The sequence below is a fragment of the Haemorhous mexicanus genome, chromosome 3, assembly GCF_027477595.1.
Source record: "Haemorhous mexicanus isolate bHaeMex1 chromosome 3, bHaeMex1.pri, whole genome shotgun sequence".
NCBI lineage: Eukaryota > Metazoa > Chordata > Aves > Passeriformes > Fringillidae > Haemorhous > Haemorhous mexicanus.
Window position 1 is genome coordinate 58,921,521 of NC_082343.1, and position 16,578 is coordinate 58,938,098.

At 39.1% G+C, this 16,578-nt stretch overlaps 1 protein-coding gene across 4 annotated transcripts in view; it reads right to left on the reverse strand.

The window, feature by feature from the left end:
* MTHFD1L (methylenetetrahydrofolate dehydrogenase (NADP+ dependent) 1 like) overlaps positions 1–16,578 on the reverse strand; it is a 150,612-nt gene that overhangs the window by 118,428 nt on the left and 15,606 nt on the right. For all 4 annotated transcript variants that reach the window (XR_009485829.1, XR_009485828.1, XM_059841977.1 and 1 more), the window contains exons 8-11: positions 15,975–16,086; positions 11,191–11,270; positions 10,386–10,483; positions 6,375–6,548 (exon numbers count right to left, since the gene is read on the reverse strand). Coding sequence is in view for 2 of the 4 variants with exons in the window: in XM_059841977.1 (XP_059697960.1) it covers positions 6,375–6,548; positions 10,386–10,483; positions 11,191–11,270; positions 15,975–16,086 (464 nt within the window). In the remaining 2 variants the exon portion in view is untranslated. The remainder of the gene's footprint in view (positions 1–6,374; positions 6,549–10,385; positions 10,484–11,190; positions 11,271–15,974; positions 16,087–16,578) is intronic.

Below are 16,578 nucleotides of genomic sequence, written 5' to 3' on the forward strand. Positions count from 1 at the left end.
CAATTCAAATGGCACAAAAACATTAGAGTAATTGCAAGAATCAGCTTAGTTCAGTCAGTTCACAGACTGGCAAAAGCACTTCTTCATCCCACAAAGAAAATAGATGAAAAATGTTAACTTTTCATAAATCTGTCTTTTACAGCATCATCAGATCCTTGGCTTTTACTTTAGAAAAGATGCCCTAGATAGATATGTCTGGAAAAATGTGAGCAGTTTGGAAGCAAGTCAAATCAACATCTTTATATTGTTCTAGGAAAGAAAAAAAAAAAACAATTCAGAAAAGTAATCTTTTAACTAAAGTTTTAGTGAAATCAATGGGGTTAAGCACATTAATAAGAGATTCCCAGAATTTTTGCTTTAAACTACTCTTATGTGACCATGGGCCACTTGTTTGGGCACTTGGTTTTAGCAATTTTCTCCCACACTTTGTAACATGTGTTTGCCAACCATCAGATTCTTAAACATCATCAATAACTTACTATTCAAACTATTTCATTAGCCTAGAATTGCACTTCTTTGACTTAAAAAGGAATTCATAGAATTCTAGAAAAATATCTATGTAGAGCCAAAAAAAAAGGTGGGAGATTTAGAGCACATCCTTTATCTCAAAAGCAGTTTTGGTCCCTGTCATTTCTTTATCCATACTAGGCCTTCTTATTTCCTTCTGATGTACTACAGGAGCACAGAATGCTACTTCATTTCTTTTACTTTCAAGTTTGCAGTTCCTAGAAGAAAGGATACTTTTAATCGCTGCATTGTCAGGACAAGGAGCCCTCAGGGTTTTACTGATGCCACACAGATAGCTTCCTTTTTTCCCACCACTCTTTTTCTCACCTCCTTTTTGTCTCAGGGTCCTTACTTTAGAACAAATGAGTTTCTTTCAGAGCACCACAGCCAGGTTAACTCATTTTTACTACCAGTTTCACTTTCTGACTACTGTTCTAACACTGGTTTCCCCAAACCCATTCAAGTAATTCTTAGCACGGTTTCTCCTTACCCCTTGTTCTCCCCTTCTATCTCATTCACTTTTGTCTATTGTCCTACTCTCATTTACTTGATCCTCTTATTCCTGTGCATTAAATCCAGATTTAAAGCAGATATAAGTAATCCTGAGGCATTACTTTGTTAAAAGACTTAACAAGGAAACAACTCTTGAAGCAATCAATTATTTAAAAATAACAACAACAAAACAAAAAGAAAAAACAATAATTAAACACCCAAAAGAAAAGTATTCTACTATGAAAGAGACACTTATAATTGTTTACTGGAAGTTACCAGTAAAGAACTTTCCAAAAACTCAGTGCACACAGTGGCTGCACTACTAACAGAAAACATTGCATTTGCATCCTGTTGGTGGCTACCTCTATTTCTGAGCATCAGACATATTAAGTTCACACTCAAGAGAATTCAGAGACACCATCCCTGGTTATTTATTTGGTTTCAGCTCAAAATGTGGCAGGTGGCTGATCTGGCATGCACAGCAACACGGGGACTCTTCACAACTCTTATGAAACCAGTAAAATCAAAAGATGCAGCCTTCCTCCAGCAAAGGAAATGAAATTGCAATTGACAAATGCAGACCCAGAATGCACGCTGGTAGCATAAAGAATAATATCTACTTGTCACAGAAGAAAACAACACAGAGTCAAGTGTCATGTTACTAAAAGGCTCTGGTAACTTGACTGGCCTACTCTAGCATGACACTGTAATATGAACCAGAAAGCACTGAGAGTTTTCTCTGAGACAGACCTTTTTCCAGGAAGCAGAAAGAGGAACACACCACTGCTCTTTGATTAAACTGGCAGGAAACCTCAAGAACTAAACAGTTATTAGTTTCAACAGTTACCAAAATCTCAGCTTTAGACATTAGTTAAAAGAAGAAAAAAACCCGCCTGAAATGTAAAGAAAATCCTATTCCAATAATTTGCCTTTGAAAGCTTATTTTAAATATCTTCCCTTTTGTACCTGCTCTACTTTGACAGGGGTTTATAAATAAAATAATCCACTTAATCTGTTTTGTGGACATTGAGCTGTTTTTGCTGGCTACACTACTGAGCCTGCACTCTTGCAGCTTAAGTCACTTGCTCACATGGGTATAAAATTACCACTGCCAATGGCTAACTTTAGCTCAATTGTGCAATGCTGTGCTTTAACCTTATGCAAATTAAGGAAAAACCTCCTTTAAAATGCAATAAATTTTAATGAACTTCAAGAGACTTTAACAGCATTATTCTTCAAATTTCTTTAGTATGTTTTCAATCAAAACACAGAAAGCCCACAATAATTTTCCACCTTAAACTTTGCCACCTACCAAGCAGTCATCAGCTCCCTGGCAAAGTAAGTTTTCCATAACATTGGAAAGCCTTCTCTCTTTATGTATATCAAAACAAAGATAAGAATATGCAGACTTTTTGTTTGCTTGTTATACATCACATTAGCTTACAGCAGAGCTGTTTCTGTGGGAAAGCTACACGAGGTCTCCCAAAGAGAAAATAAACAAACAGGGAGACATACACTGCACCAGCTGTAACCTCCTCACAGCTACACCAGCCACTCTGACTCCAGCAAGAACTTCACTGGGTATGTGACAATTCTCTTTCAAACTTCCTACATTCAACCCATAGGTATCAGCAGATTCAAAGATTTTAATGAGATTCGTGTGATCCACATGGAAACCTGCAAAGCCAGGCTATGGAGGCCATGGGCAACTGAATTCCCACCTATGTAAGTCCCCCATCCTAGATTACAATTGTCAGAAATGTGTTTCTGAGCGCAGAAGTGTTGCAACTGCTGTCACCTCATCGAGATGAGGTTATGACAATGCTGCAGTGGCATCCTTGGGTTGGGACTGGAGCTTCCAAATACAAAAGCACAGAGATCACTATGAAGCTAAAATGAGTGAACAGACAGGAACAGACTGAGGAATCCTCCACGACAAACTCTCATAATCCACTGCAGACTCATACAAGACAATCCCAATCAGGAGCTATGTAATGACATGACCAATACATGACAACTGTCTCAACAATGACTTTACTTTGGACAGTCAGACAATTGAGGGCATTAACACAGGGGTATTTTCCCCTCTTATCCTTCCCTGTATCTTTCCTCTAATTTTTATTTTCCTTTTTTCTCCTTGCAGCCCAAGGGACAGAGTAAAAAGAAATAAAATACATTTTTATTTTCCTCCATTTTTACCTTACTGAAAAGGTAGCTCATCACAGAACAATCTATTACTGTTAGGAGAAAAGCACTGATTTTAAATTTTCCAGCATTCAGAATCCAACACACTTCTTGTTAAAAGCAGAAATACTTCATTTTCCCACTTTTTATTCTTCCTCATCTTGCATTTTTGAAGTGAACAAGTTTCCAGAATTATCCACTAAAAGCCACAACACTGGAGAATTTAGAAACAAGATACTGAGACATACACACACACAGAGACATAGATTCTAACAAACTGCAGCTGTAATTTCATATTGTGTCTGTGAATATGCCATCTACATGCCTGAATACATGATTAGGTTACCCTGAACACTAAACTTAGCTCCTAGGTCAAGCACAAGCTGCATTCATTTGCATGCTCTCAGCTGGCAATGAGTGGAGGCAGTTTGAGTTAACAGATCCTGTGACATATTATTTAGCACACTAAAACCCTGTTTACAGGCAGCTGATGCCCAAGAACCAATTACTCCATGATAACTTGTGGCTCTGCCCCCACAGTGTCTCAACACGAGCCCTAGAGCAAGCCAAACGCAGACAAAGAAAATAAAAAAGCAAGAATGGATTAAAAAAAAAAAGATAAAAGAATGGTCTCCATACAGATGTAAATGGAATTTATGAAGAAATAAAGTCTTCATCCTATTTTTGGGTGTCATGATCTGTTAATCAAACTGCAATATTTCAGCACACACAGTTTATAATGGATGAGACACTTGGCCTTATTTGCTTGCATTTAGAAGGAACAAAAAAGACTTTGCAGTTAGGAACTTTTTAAAGAGACATAAACATCCATAGAGATAAAAAGGTACATTTCAGTTGCATTTTCCTGCTCAGAACAAGTTTGGTCTTTAGCATATCAGGAATAAACTAGACATGCATTTGCAGCAAATATTTATAAATTCCTAGACATTGTGAAACATTTCAATCTGAATGTGCAATTAGAGGCACAAATGTTGCTGGCTGCATCATGGATGGGGGTTGGAGGTTTTGCAGTTTCTTGAACACACACACACACTTTACACTCTTTTCACACACAAGAAGTTCCCATCATACATTGAAAATATTCCCACCAGAAATGTAAGCATAAACATATATCTTAAATATTTCCTCTGAAGCACTGAAAATTTATTCTGAAGGCCTACACTGCATCATTCCAAAAGAATTTGTAAGTATCTTTGGTTATTGTGAACAAACATAATAATGCAAATGGCAGGTTCTGGTTGATCTTGCCTTGGCAAGGGAGAGAATGAAGGCAAAGGAGGGCACTATTTCACTCCCCAGTTTCCACACTTCAGTGATACTTGATTTTCATTGCATTGAACATTTCTCCATCAGACAGAGTTCCCTGCTTTTCTTAAAATTATTGTCACTTGCTACAGCCATTTCAGCAAGGGAGAGCAGCTGAGAGCATATAAACACACATTATATGTATATTTTACATGTGCTGTATTTCAAAGTCAAGCTTTGAACTCTCTCAGAAGAGAATGTTCCCACTCTTGTAGCGACCCTGCCCAGGCACTCCTCCTGCAGCAGATGTGGCTTTGCACTAACCCCACAAGATGCAATGACTTCAGAGAGGTTACAAATAACAACATATTGCATCACCAGGCTGGCTAGGTACCAAACCTGGCCCTTTGTTTCTGAAACGCCGTCATGTATTGGTACATTTTAATGTAAACTTACAAGAGGATACAATTTTTTACATTTTGCCAGTTTTTTATATTGTTGGTCACAACTTCTGCACTTCTTCCACATGCAGGTGCACTTATATCTGTGACAACTGCTTGAGACACCTTCTTTGAAGGAGAATGGGAGACAAAGCAGTGTGAAGAAACGTAAGCACTGGTGCATGCACTCTGACACAACTAAAATCCACCCGAAAATGAGGCTCTGCAACTTGGGCTACCTTTGCACCTCCAGACATTTTCAAATAACCTCTTCTTCTGAGAGTGGTTTGTTGCTAGGGAAGCCTGGACTGGTCTGCAGCATGATGGCCAGCTGATGGTGTTGATATCATGAGCATGAAAATATATGGCAGCAATTTTCTTCAAACTCAAATGCTGAACCTGTTTTTGTTTTCCAATGCCACAAAAAAATCCAAACCAAAATAAAACTATGCCAAAGGAAACCAAGCTCAACAAGCTATTATTTCCTTCTCTTAACTACTTCAGCATCCTCCAGGAATATCTTTAATTCTGGATTCCTATCACATAGCTTTGAGGAAAGCCTCCTATCTTGCCTGCCTCAGCTTTGTGACATCAAGTCAGACTACAAGAGCTCCATCTCAGTGCCAGAAATCCAGGTTGCTCCCACAGGAAGGCAGTAAAGCAAACAGTTTGAGAAACACCAGCCAAGGTGAGGAATCAGTAGGTCAAGGTGGTTAACAACAGCCCTCTCCTTCTGGATCAGCCAAAACTGCATTTTAAACCTGACTGGTTTTACTTAAAAGGAAGCAACCAATAAATTAACTCAGAATATAAAGACATGCTGCAACTTAAAATATTAATGAAAACCTTCACATGTTTGTTCACAAGTAGAAGTTTCCACTTAGTAAACCAGATGAATGATAAAAGTGTTGTCTCACTGAATGCAAGAAAAACCTGAAGCTCTTCAGAAGAGAAGGGCATAATTCCTGCTGAGCAGTGCATTTGCTATAATCGTGGGAAAAGCAAGCAGGATAAGCCTGCCTGGAGACATGTCTACATTTCAGAGAAAAAAACATGGCTTTTTAAACTTTGTAATCTGTTCTTCAATAAAAAAAGTATTTATTGTTAATATCAACAGATTAGCATCTAGCTTCTGTTAATGTTTGTTTATAAACAGCTACAATGCAAGCAGCCTTGAATATCCAAGTTAAACATTTAAAATTCTGATAAAACAGTAAGAAAAACTCCAGTCACCAACATTTCACAGAATCATAGAACAAAAATACCTTTTATAAAATACACTTTAATTCAGTAATAAGAGTTTGGAAGAAAAGCTGTGTTACTTCAAAAAAGTTCAAAACCTGCTCACTGTCAGAAAAGAGCAACATACAGACGAAAGCATTCAAGATTCTTATTTGCACAGAGTATAAAAAAGATGTAAGTTGCATGTTTATATTAATAAGAGTGGAAACAGCAGACATTAATGACATTACATAGCATTCTTACCCAGCAACTAGAACATATTTTCCATCTGGTTGATCCTTTAACCTTTCCAGCAGGGACAAACGTACTTTGGCTTTGGTTTGGCCATAGATCTCAATTTCATCTGTAAGCAATCCTATCTCCCTGGCAAGTACATCAACAGCTTTTGGACTCTGTGCACGGGAAATCTCAATATCACTGGAAAAGAAAACAAATAGGAGCCAGGAGATTTCTCTCAGCTTAGGTGGTCGACAACAGAGCACAAAACAACAGCAAATAATCCAACAATGGAGTTATTGTAATGAGTTTTTTAATTCTCTCTCACATTTTATAAACCAAACCTAAATATTAACTAACACCTAATATAACATTGAAAATCACATACAGAGTTTGTTAATTGTTACAATTTCACAGAGAGCTCTTGTTTAATCAAATTCCAAATATTACGTAATGCTTTCATATCAAGCTAGAAACGTGTCTGCTGGATGCTCAAGCATGTCCCACTGGAATGGATGTTTCTGGATTTGTTTTTCCCTTTTGTTCTCCTCCCTCACAGCATATTTCAGCACATACAATTTACTAAAAAGTGCATGCATTCCTTGGCCAACAAACACATTCGCTAAACCCGAAGCTTGTGCATGCAGCGCCTTTCATCCGAGGGCAGCGCCAACATCGCTGCTCCCCATGAGGGCACCAAAGGAAACAAGGCATCTGAAGACCAACTCATGCACTTCTAAAACACAGCTAAACTAAGAATGGCCACAGAGCAGGAGTCTAAAGCACAGGGCTCAGCCAAGATATCCAGTGAGCTTACAAACTACCTCCAGCAAGGATGAGCAACAGCTGATGCAAGCCACAGATTCCCAGAGGGAATGTGGCTGGAGGGGACACTATTGGATCTGCAATTCCTGACTTGGACAACCTGAGGTCTTTGGATTTAATACTCCATCATGGATTTTGCATTTGTGAGCTTGACCTAGTTGCCCATTATGTCCACATAAGCGTGTAGAAGCTGTAAGCTCCTGCAGCATGGAAGCCCAGGGGCTGGAACACAGGATGTGAAGAGTTGTCACCTTGGGCTTTGAATTGCTCACATTACCACAAAAACAACTTAAAAAATTACTTTCAGCCTAACCAGGCTAAATCTCTTCCCGTAGTTTCAGTTGATCACAGAATTTTAAGACAGAATCTGGCAGTGGCATGAAAGCTCATGTCCTGAACTTTCAAACATCCTGCAAGGCCTTAAATACCCACCAGTGAACACAAAACTACAACCAGATCTCAACTCTGGGTGTGAACCTCAGCCATTCTGCATCCACCTGGCAAATTACCAGTCTGTGCCAACTTAATTGCTTGCAATTCTTTGAGAAAATCCTAAACTGGTTCCATTATTCATTTATAGCTCTCAAGTATCCCCCTTTTGCACCCTGCAGCAGGTAAGTGAAACCCAGAAACCACCCACCCAAACAATGACATAACCCAGTACTACAGGACAAGGAATTACTCAATCACAGCACTAACCCAGAACCTGCTTTCTTTCCAAGACATACTAAGTGCATCCTCTTTTACAGAAGGATATACCTTTGCCTTTTTACGTGTGCCTTCAAACACAGCTAGCCATATAAATTTAACGAGAACACAAGATGGAGTGGCTTACACACATGACCCAACCCTGAAGTTTCCACTTAGAACTTCCAATATATAAACAACTCAACTCCCAGAAAACTCTTGCTAAGTTGGTGGTAGTGTGGTCCCTTAAAGATCTAAGAAATTAAAATTTTCAGGGTGACAATTCTCCTTAAAATAATTGATGCATTTAGGAAGAGGAGAAAGATGTAGACTAATATGACAACATTAGTTTGCATTTGTTTTCCTCCTACTAAATATATTTTCCCAAAACACAGAAAATTAAAGACTTGGTTATACCTGGACTTTAGAAGCCTATATTTGTTGCTGACTCTTTCAGTCTGACAATATATTCTCTGTACTGGAAATACCAGAATTATTCAATATGTTATGTTATTCAGTATTGCTGGAGATGTGCAAAAGTGGTTCTTCTGTATGAATGAAAACTGTTAAGCCATAAGTCCACCACTGACAATGCTAAGTGATAATTTACAAAATACAGAAACATTTAAAAGACGGAGGAAGGCTCTACATCAACTCACCTGACATTTCTTTTTTACTGCATACTGTAAGAAAATTTTCCATTCCATTTCCAATATATTTGGAAATAGTTCAACCGAGAACTCACAGAAATCAAAAAGCAGATGTTCTTAGTTTTAGTGCTTAAGCAGCTTTGCCTCACTTTCAATGAATACTCCATCTGTTTCCACACAACGTGGTGTATTACTGAAAGCTTACATTTTATTACAGGATACTTTCCATCTGAAGGGCTTTTTTACATTTAAAAGGAAAAGGACAAAGCTATAGAGTTAGCAGATAAATGCAAGTCCTATTACTAATTATATAATATATATTATACTATATTATATTATGGTGTATATATATATATATATATATATACACACACACACACACCATTATTTATTAATTACGTAATTATTGATGTACTGCATGCACAATGTCATAGAGAGGGTTGGGAATACCTTTTTGTGAAAGTTTTTTTTTACCATCACCCTCATGACAACGCATACTTTAACTTTTAATTATATTATTTAAGGATAGTTTTTTTAGGCTTCAATTCCAGAAACTGAATTCTAGAATTCCAGAAAAAGCTCAAGCATTTCTGCCTCCTTCTGTCCCTGGTTACAAGAAAAAACTCATTCTTTTAGCATCTCTGGTTTAAATTACATTTGTGTTCATTCCCATTAAACTGTTGTAAAAGACAGTGAAAAGTAAATCAAAATACAACATTTTGTCACACCTTTCCAAAACGACATCTGCAGGATTCAGATTACAGAAGCACAGAGTGGCTGGGGTTGGAAGAGACCTCTGGAAGTCATCTATTCCAACCCCCCTGCTCATGCAGGGGCATCTAGAGCTGGGGAGTTGCCTATGTCCAGGTGGCATCTGAATGTCTCCTAGGATGAACACTTCACAACCACCCTGCACAAGCTGTGTCACCATTTGGTCACCCTCACAGCGAAGAAGTAATTCCTGATGTTCAAATGGAGCTTCCTGGGTTTCAGTCTGTGATCACTGCTGATGGTTCTGTCCCTGGGCTCCGCTGCAAAGAGCCTGCCTCGTCCCTGTTTGTATTACTGCAATAGACACATTGATAAATCCTCCTATCCTCCAGACTATGGAGTTCCAAGCTCTCAGACTTTCTTCTGGTGTGAGGTTCCTTCAGCATCTGCAGAAGCAGGCGCATCAATAAGCACAAAAAAGTGTTGACACTTTCCTCACTTTCAAGCCATTGGTTCCTCTCTCTGCCACCCAACACAACCAACACACAGCAAAGCACTTTAGCACTTTAGCAAAGAGCTCAGACTGCTTTAAATATCAGAGATGTCAGCAATCATGCCAAGGCAGACCTGAAATCCCTGAGGCCCAGACATGGGCCTTGGGAAGTGAATGACAGGAGCTGATTGAAAAGATTCTGGCTATGAGAATAAATATGCTTCCTGCTTTTCACACCCACACAGGAATTTAAAAGTCTAATGCAGAAGAAAGTACTTCTACTGAGGGAAGAAAATAAATACAAACTCAAATGCCACTGAAATCACGGAGCCTTAACTAAACACCTTCCTGCATCAGGGTTCAGCCATTAGGAACCTCCTGTCTTTTGTATTTCTGTTGGTGTTGCACAAGACGTCTCCTCCCTTCATCAATGAAACCTTCCAGCTTTAGGTCTTCACTAAATAAAGCTTGGCTCCAATGTAAAAGTTAAAGTAAAAATTGATACCAAACAGAAGCCCATGGTCATGATGAAGCATACAACAGAATGGCACAACATACAGTCCACATAAGATTAAAAATTAATTAGGAACAGCACATTTTTAGGTTGTCACACTTGCTTGCTCTTTTTAAAAATATTTTTCACTCTTTTTTTTCTTTATAAGCACTTATTACCTGGGCACTGGGGAGAGGGGCTGCAGTTTCAAGCTGTGGAGGTCCCACTTCCTGCGCTGCTGGGACTGGATCCATCGCTCCATGTTTTTTACCATGTTCTGGTTTTAAACAAGAAAACAGCACACAACAGCTGCATCATAAATGCTGAACAGTAATTTCAAATAATCTCTAGAGTATGTTGAAATAACTTCTACGGCAAAGGCTAACAAAAAGCCCCAAACTTAAAAATTTTTCCATTTCATGTTTTTAGGACAAAGTAAGAGCCATTTTTCTATTGTATGACCACATTTCAAAAAGAAACAACCCCACTAACACATAAGTGGCAGAGAAGAGTCTCTAATTAGGCAGTTGGACATTTTATTCTGGTCATGACAGAGAATTACTATTCTTCGCTCACCTTAAAAATAATGGAAGATACTGATTGTTCAGTGACTGACTCATGTTGCTTCCAAAATTAAAAAAACATACTTTTGGACCCTCTATCCATTGTAATGCAAAAATGCAGATACAATTAATTTTCTCAATCTTACCAGAGTGAGTGACATTAGCCTATTGACACAAGTGCTTCTGCCAACCTTTACTGTATTAGCCACAATTATGAGATGTCTGATTTTTAATTTACCTTTCTCTAATTAAATGTAATAGGTATCACTCTATCTGATAAAGAGCTGCTATTAAAATGGAAGTCATGCAAGATGGTGAAAAGAGTAAAACAAATACAAACTGTAGAAGCAATTTCTGCAACTTACAGGAAGAGCAACAAATCTGCAACATTGGTACAATCTCCAAACAAAGGTACACTAACCTGCATTCTCATTGCTACTGCAAGAGAACCAACAGTCTTTTCAGCAGCAGGGTTGTTCTGCTGACCATAGCTGTGTTTCTCTGAAAAATACAAGTATTGCAGTAATAAATCACAAATCTTCTGTGAGTGGGAGCATGTGTATTTGAAAGTTACATCCAAATAAAAAATTTCTGAAGGTTGACTTGAAATTTAACACTATTACTGACAACCTATAGGTGGCTTCTCTAATACTGCAAATGAAACCACCATCCTTCAAAGGAAGGATGAACAGACTATGAAAATCAGAGAGTAATTGTATGTTCTCAAACATATTACACAAACCCACACAAAAAAAATTTCACACAATTGTATTTGAAAAGCTACATACATTCTTAAACAGAACACCTAAATGAGCACGGTAAAGACTGTCTTCTCTTTGACACACACATTACAGTGAGCGAGAACAATGAAATGATCACAAACACCATATAGGATCATTATAACTTGGAAACAGTAGATGCAATTTTTTTCTGAATAGCAACAGTTATCTTCATCAGCATGACATAAAAAGCAGGTATTCTGGAGAGTCTACACAAGTCAGAGTGACTTCAGCTTCAGAGACAGTTATAATTGTTTCTAGTGGCAATATATCAAATGATAATCATACATTAACTACCCCAACTAAACATATTATTTTGTCATTTTGCTGTAATCCCTCTTCTGGCTTGTTCTTCTGCTTTTGCTCATTGACTTTTATCTAGACACAATTTCTCCAAAATTCACATCCTAGTCTCTGTGGGCATATCAAGGCCATAGCCACATTCTGAAGGGCGTAGATAGAATTGTAATAAAAAATAACAACTGTATGCTGACAGCTTTAACCTTTCTGCCACGGGGGAACTGAACTGCAAGCCCTGACCTGGTCAAGCTCTTGCTCTCTTCACCCCTTCTGTAGTGGTCATAAAAGGCTCGTGTTTCCTTGCACAACCACCCTCCCAGCAATGGTCCCAGAGCAGCAGGGCACAGAACCCTCAGACTGGAGACAGGGTGGCCGCTACAGCCCCCTCTCCCACATCCACTGCTGAGAGAGCAGGAGACCCTCTCTGCAGACCCCTCAGTCTCACTCCATGTGTTTCCTGACCCTTTCTCAAACTTTCCTGCCAGCAGGCGTCTACACACCAGTGACACAGCTAACCAAGCTGAAGGCAACAGTCCTCATATTAAACTCTAATTAAGAAAGCGTCTGAAAAGTCCTTCTTCTTGCATTAACACTTGCAATTAAAACAAACAAACAAACAAAACCCCAACAATTTCCTCTGGAGATGCTCAGCTTTAGATTTAGACAGAGGAGTTTTACTGGAATAGTCCATTACAGTCATAAGCTGACTCTTGTTGCTTTGAGACCAGGCTGGGAGAGCTGCCAAACAGACAAATGAAGTAGGAAGAATGAAGTTTAAAACCCCCTTTCAGACAGCTGTGCTTTACAGAAACAGTTTGACTTTTTATGCTATTTGGCTTAATACAACTATTTTTATCAGGGCAGAGCTAGCATGTGTGTAAATACATATTAGAATTAGACAATTCCCTCCAATAAACTATTTCTCTCAGACTGCCTGTGCTACACAGTCACCCCACAAACGACTAACCAGGCTTTTACAGGGGTGAAGGTGAAGCTAGAGGTGAAAGTCAGGCACGCATGGAGTTAGCAAGACAATCACAGGATTGCAACAGCTCTCCCAGGATAAATTTTCTAGATGGAAGCTGCAACAGCACTCACTGCTTCGGATATGGTCAGATCACCTGAACTTCAGATATTGTGCTCCCTCCTCTGACTCATACCCTATTGTGCAGGTGAGTGAGAGCTGCTGTCAGCTGCTACCTGTCTGCTCAGGCAGCTTAGGATAGAGAAGAGGTGGGGAAATGGTTGAATTTCCCACTAACATGCTTAAACCAAGTGGGCTTCCACTTTCAAGTGACCCCAAAGGAGTTGGACATCAAATCTCAAATAATTCTGGCATCCTTAAGTTTTGTTCAGAAAGTTATTTTCATTTCCATACATTTATATATATAAAGTATATTCCTGCAAGACTACCAGCACTCACCTGATTCCAAGACTGTCAGTGCAACAGCAGCAGATGTTGCACTGCTAGAAAATTGCAGAATATTTTAAAATTGTGATAATTTAAAAATCTTTGATTAAAAAAAAATACTTGGAAAAGAATTGTCACTTTGGAGTGAGCACTTTTATCTCAACTCTCCTGATTTACAACATTACATTTCCCCAATTCAGCTACATCCTTGCAAATTCTGAGCGCTTTTAAAACATGCAAGTGTGTTAGACAACATGTACACCCACACAAGTTGGAAATCTAGCCCCCATCTAGCAAGAACAAATGTTACTTCATGACCATTATTGCTTTCAGGCTTCATTTAGCTCCCATGACCCCACAGATGTTAAGTCGGACATTTCTAAAGCAAGGAAAAAATCCAGAACAATTTCCAAGCACCTCAGCCAGATTCCATGGAAGTCAAGAGACAGTTATAAGACTCAGTTGTTTCTCCAAGGTCACAAGTACTCCACAATGGGCTTTCCACAAACATCTTGCAACTAAACTAAGTGCATTCTTCCTGTCAGACACCTGTGTTTCATGTACCTCTCCAGTAAGCCTTGAGACCAACATTTTTATAGTTGGTAAAATGCATTTCTGCTGTAATTTTGGAGTTTCTCCAAAGTTCTGACAACCTCAAAAGCATTACCAAAAGACAGATAGACATTTGGTAGATGAGTTCTAGCTAAATTATCTTGATAAAAATCTCATGCTGCCTTTCCAAAAAAATGCAGTACTCAACAGAGTGCTACAACTTGAAAAAAGCAAAGAAATGTATGTGCTTATGCCAAATCTTACATTTCCTGCATTAGAAATGAACATTACCGTGGTGTGTAATGCAGTTTTTCTAACACTCTTTCAGAGAAGGGAAACACCAGTACTATCTACAGTTCTTTAGAGCAACTAAGGCATGAAGATATTTAAGTCTTAAGACATAGCATGCAGTTCTACTGCGTAGCTTTCAGGCCTGTGAAGGCTCAGACTCACTTCTCAATGCAGAGAATTAGGTGTTTGAAAGTGGGGCTTGCACCAGGCAGCAGCACACAGTGCTGGGAGAGTCCAGTCACTCCTGGTGCCCACTCCAGCTGCACGGGCTGGCTTATCCCGCCCTGGCAGAACCACCCCAGGTCTGTCACATAAGAGGTTTCTACTTTCAAGATTAAAATGAGGAGGGGAGATTCCTTTTTATTTATTTATTTATAATAAATAAATATTTATTTATTACCACCACTCCCTCTCTTCTCTATTCCTTTCCCTTTCTCCCCCATCCCTCCTTCATGTAAGGCTGTGTCATACTAGTAGGCTGGGTACCTGCTCAAGAGACCTGTGTGCCAAGCCCTGCCCTACAGATACTCAACAATTATATCCAAAAGTCCCTAGGGGAAATAAATTGGCAGTAGAGATGCAAGGACTCTCCTAGTCACTAGTCCAGGAAAAAGAAAACATGTATTATTTTTGGACAATTTGTGCAGCATCAGGAAGGGAAAAGACTTGGTACCCACCCTTGAGATCCTCAGTAGGATCAGAGATCTGCTTTGGGAGGCAGACAGTGAATGTCCAAATGCCTTCAGACAATCAAGTGAATAATAACCCAGATCTCCACACCTGCAGGGTCTGTTTAAGTCAAGAGGATATCATGAAATACAAGGAAAGAAATCTATTGCTAAGGCCATGCTTTGCATGGGAACAGCAGCTGCTTTATTATGAGCCTGATCTTGCATTAGCTCTGCATGGACTATCTGCTTCATTTGCCCTTAGGGAATATCCCCAGTTTAAAGTCCATGCAATTGGGTTTTCTCAGCTTTATGCCCATTTCCACAGTTTTGGTCAATAGATGTCAGTCTAGTGCACTTGTGATAAGATTTTAAAAAATCCCAGATTAACCAGTCATGCTACTCATGTACTTCCTCATTTTCCTATTCATTTGCAGCATAATCTCAATGGGATGCTGAGCAGTCAAATTCATATACACACAAAAAATCTAGAAAATATCTAGAGATCTTCACAGAATTTTACGAAATTTTACAGGAGATGTAAAATTACATGTTTATTATTATTATTACACATTATTCTAGCAGCAGAGTGACTTCTGGGAAGATTTCTTAATTTTATTCCCAAGAAAATTCTGTAACATTTTTTTAACTGAGAAATTATTGAACACATCCACCCTCCACAACAAGTTAGGGGAAAAAAAGGAGATGAATCTAAACCCTTTTATGTTGGAAAAATTACTGCAGGAGACATTCTGCCTCTTCTTAACTACAGATGATTTCTGTACTCCCTCCTGCACCACCCTCTGCAGTTTCACAGCACTTTGCAGGTGATGTTTCTTCCCTTCTTCTCCTTTTCCCATATTCCAGGTGAGTCCACAGAAATCAGAGGGAAAGACACTATACAAAACAGCAGCATGTAATAGCTCATCTGAAGACCCCGAAGTCTTCCCTCTGAACTCTCTGAATCCATTGGGTCATCACTTATCTAACCACCCTGCTATGAAGAATCTGTTCCAACCCTTCTTCTCCCACCTAACATCTTTTCCCTGTTTATACATCAGAGGAAGGTGCACACGTGCCCTGTACACGCTCCATTAAAGGCCCTCCCAGAGATGCAGCTTTTGTTGTCACCAAGATGCCACACACATCTCAAAGGCTCACTGCACGCCACCTGCAAGAACTGTTACCTTTTATCACCTCTTACCTGACAGAGGATCATGAGCACAATTGATGACAGTGGCCCCAGGCTTTATGCAGCTCACAGGAACATCGTGGGGTTTCGTGCTGCCGAACACCACCGCGTCTGCGTGACGGAGCTGGGCACGGCCCAAAGCATCCCCAGAAACAAAACAAGCACTTCATCTTAGAAACACACACCTGGATATGCACCTTAAAAATATTCAGACTTATACAGCAATAGCCTTTTGAGCAAAGCTTTTACAGACAGCAAGAACAAAAACTGATCCAAACTAGAATTCTTACCTGTGACAAAACTTAACAGCATTTAAAATTAAGTTAGGCAAACAAAATGTGAGATCAGGTGAATGAGGTCAAAGTAAGTATCAATATTTAATGGGAATTATACCCTTCCAAATAAAAAGTTCTGCCATTGTCCTGAAGTCCAAAATAACTTGGAGTGACTTAAGAAAAAGAAAGGTTGTAAGACAGTCAATAGGCACTTATAAAGAGTACAGTCCGATTGTCTGACAGTAGAAAACCAGGCCAGCTGACAGGAATGCAGGATGACCCCTTCTGCAAAGATCTGTGCCTTTGAATACCAATTAAAGCACTTTTTTCCTTCCCAGCTC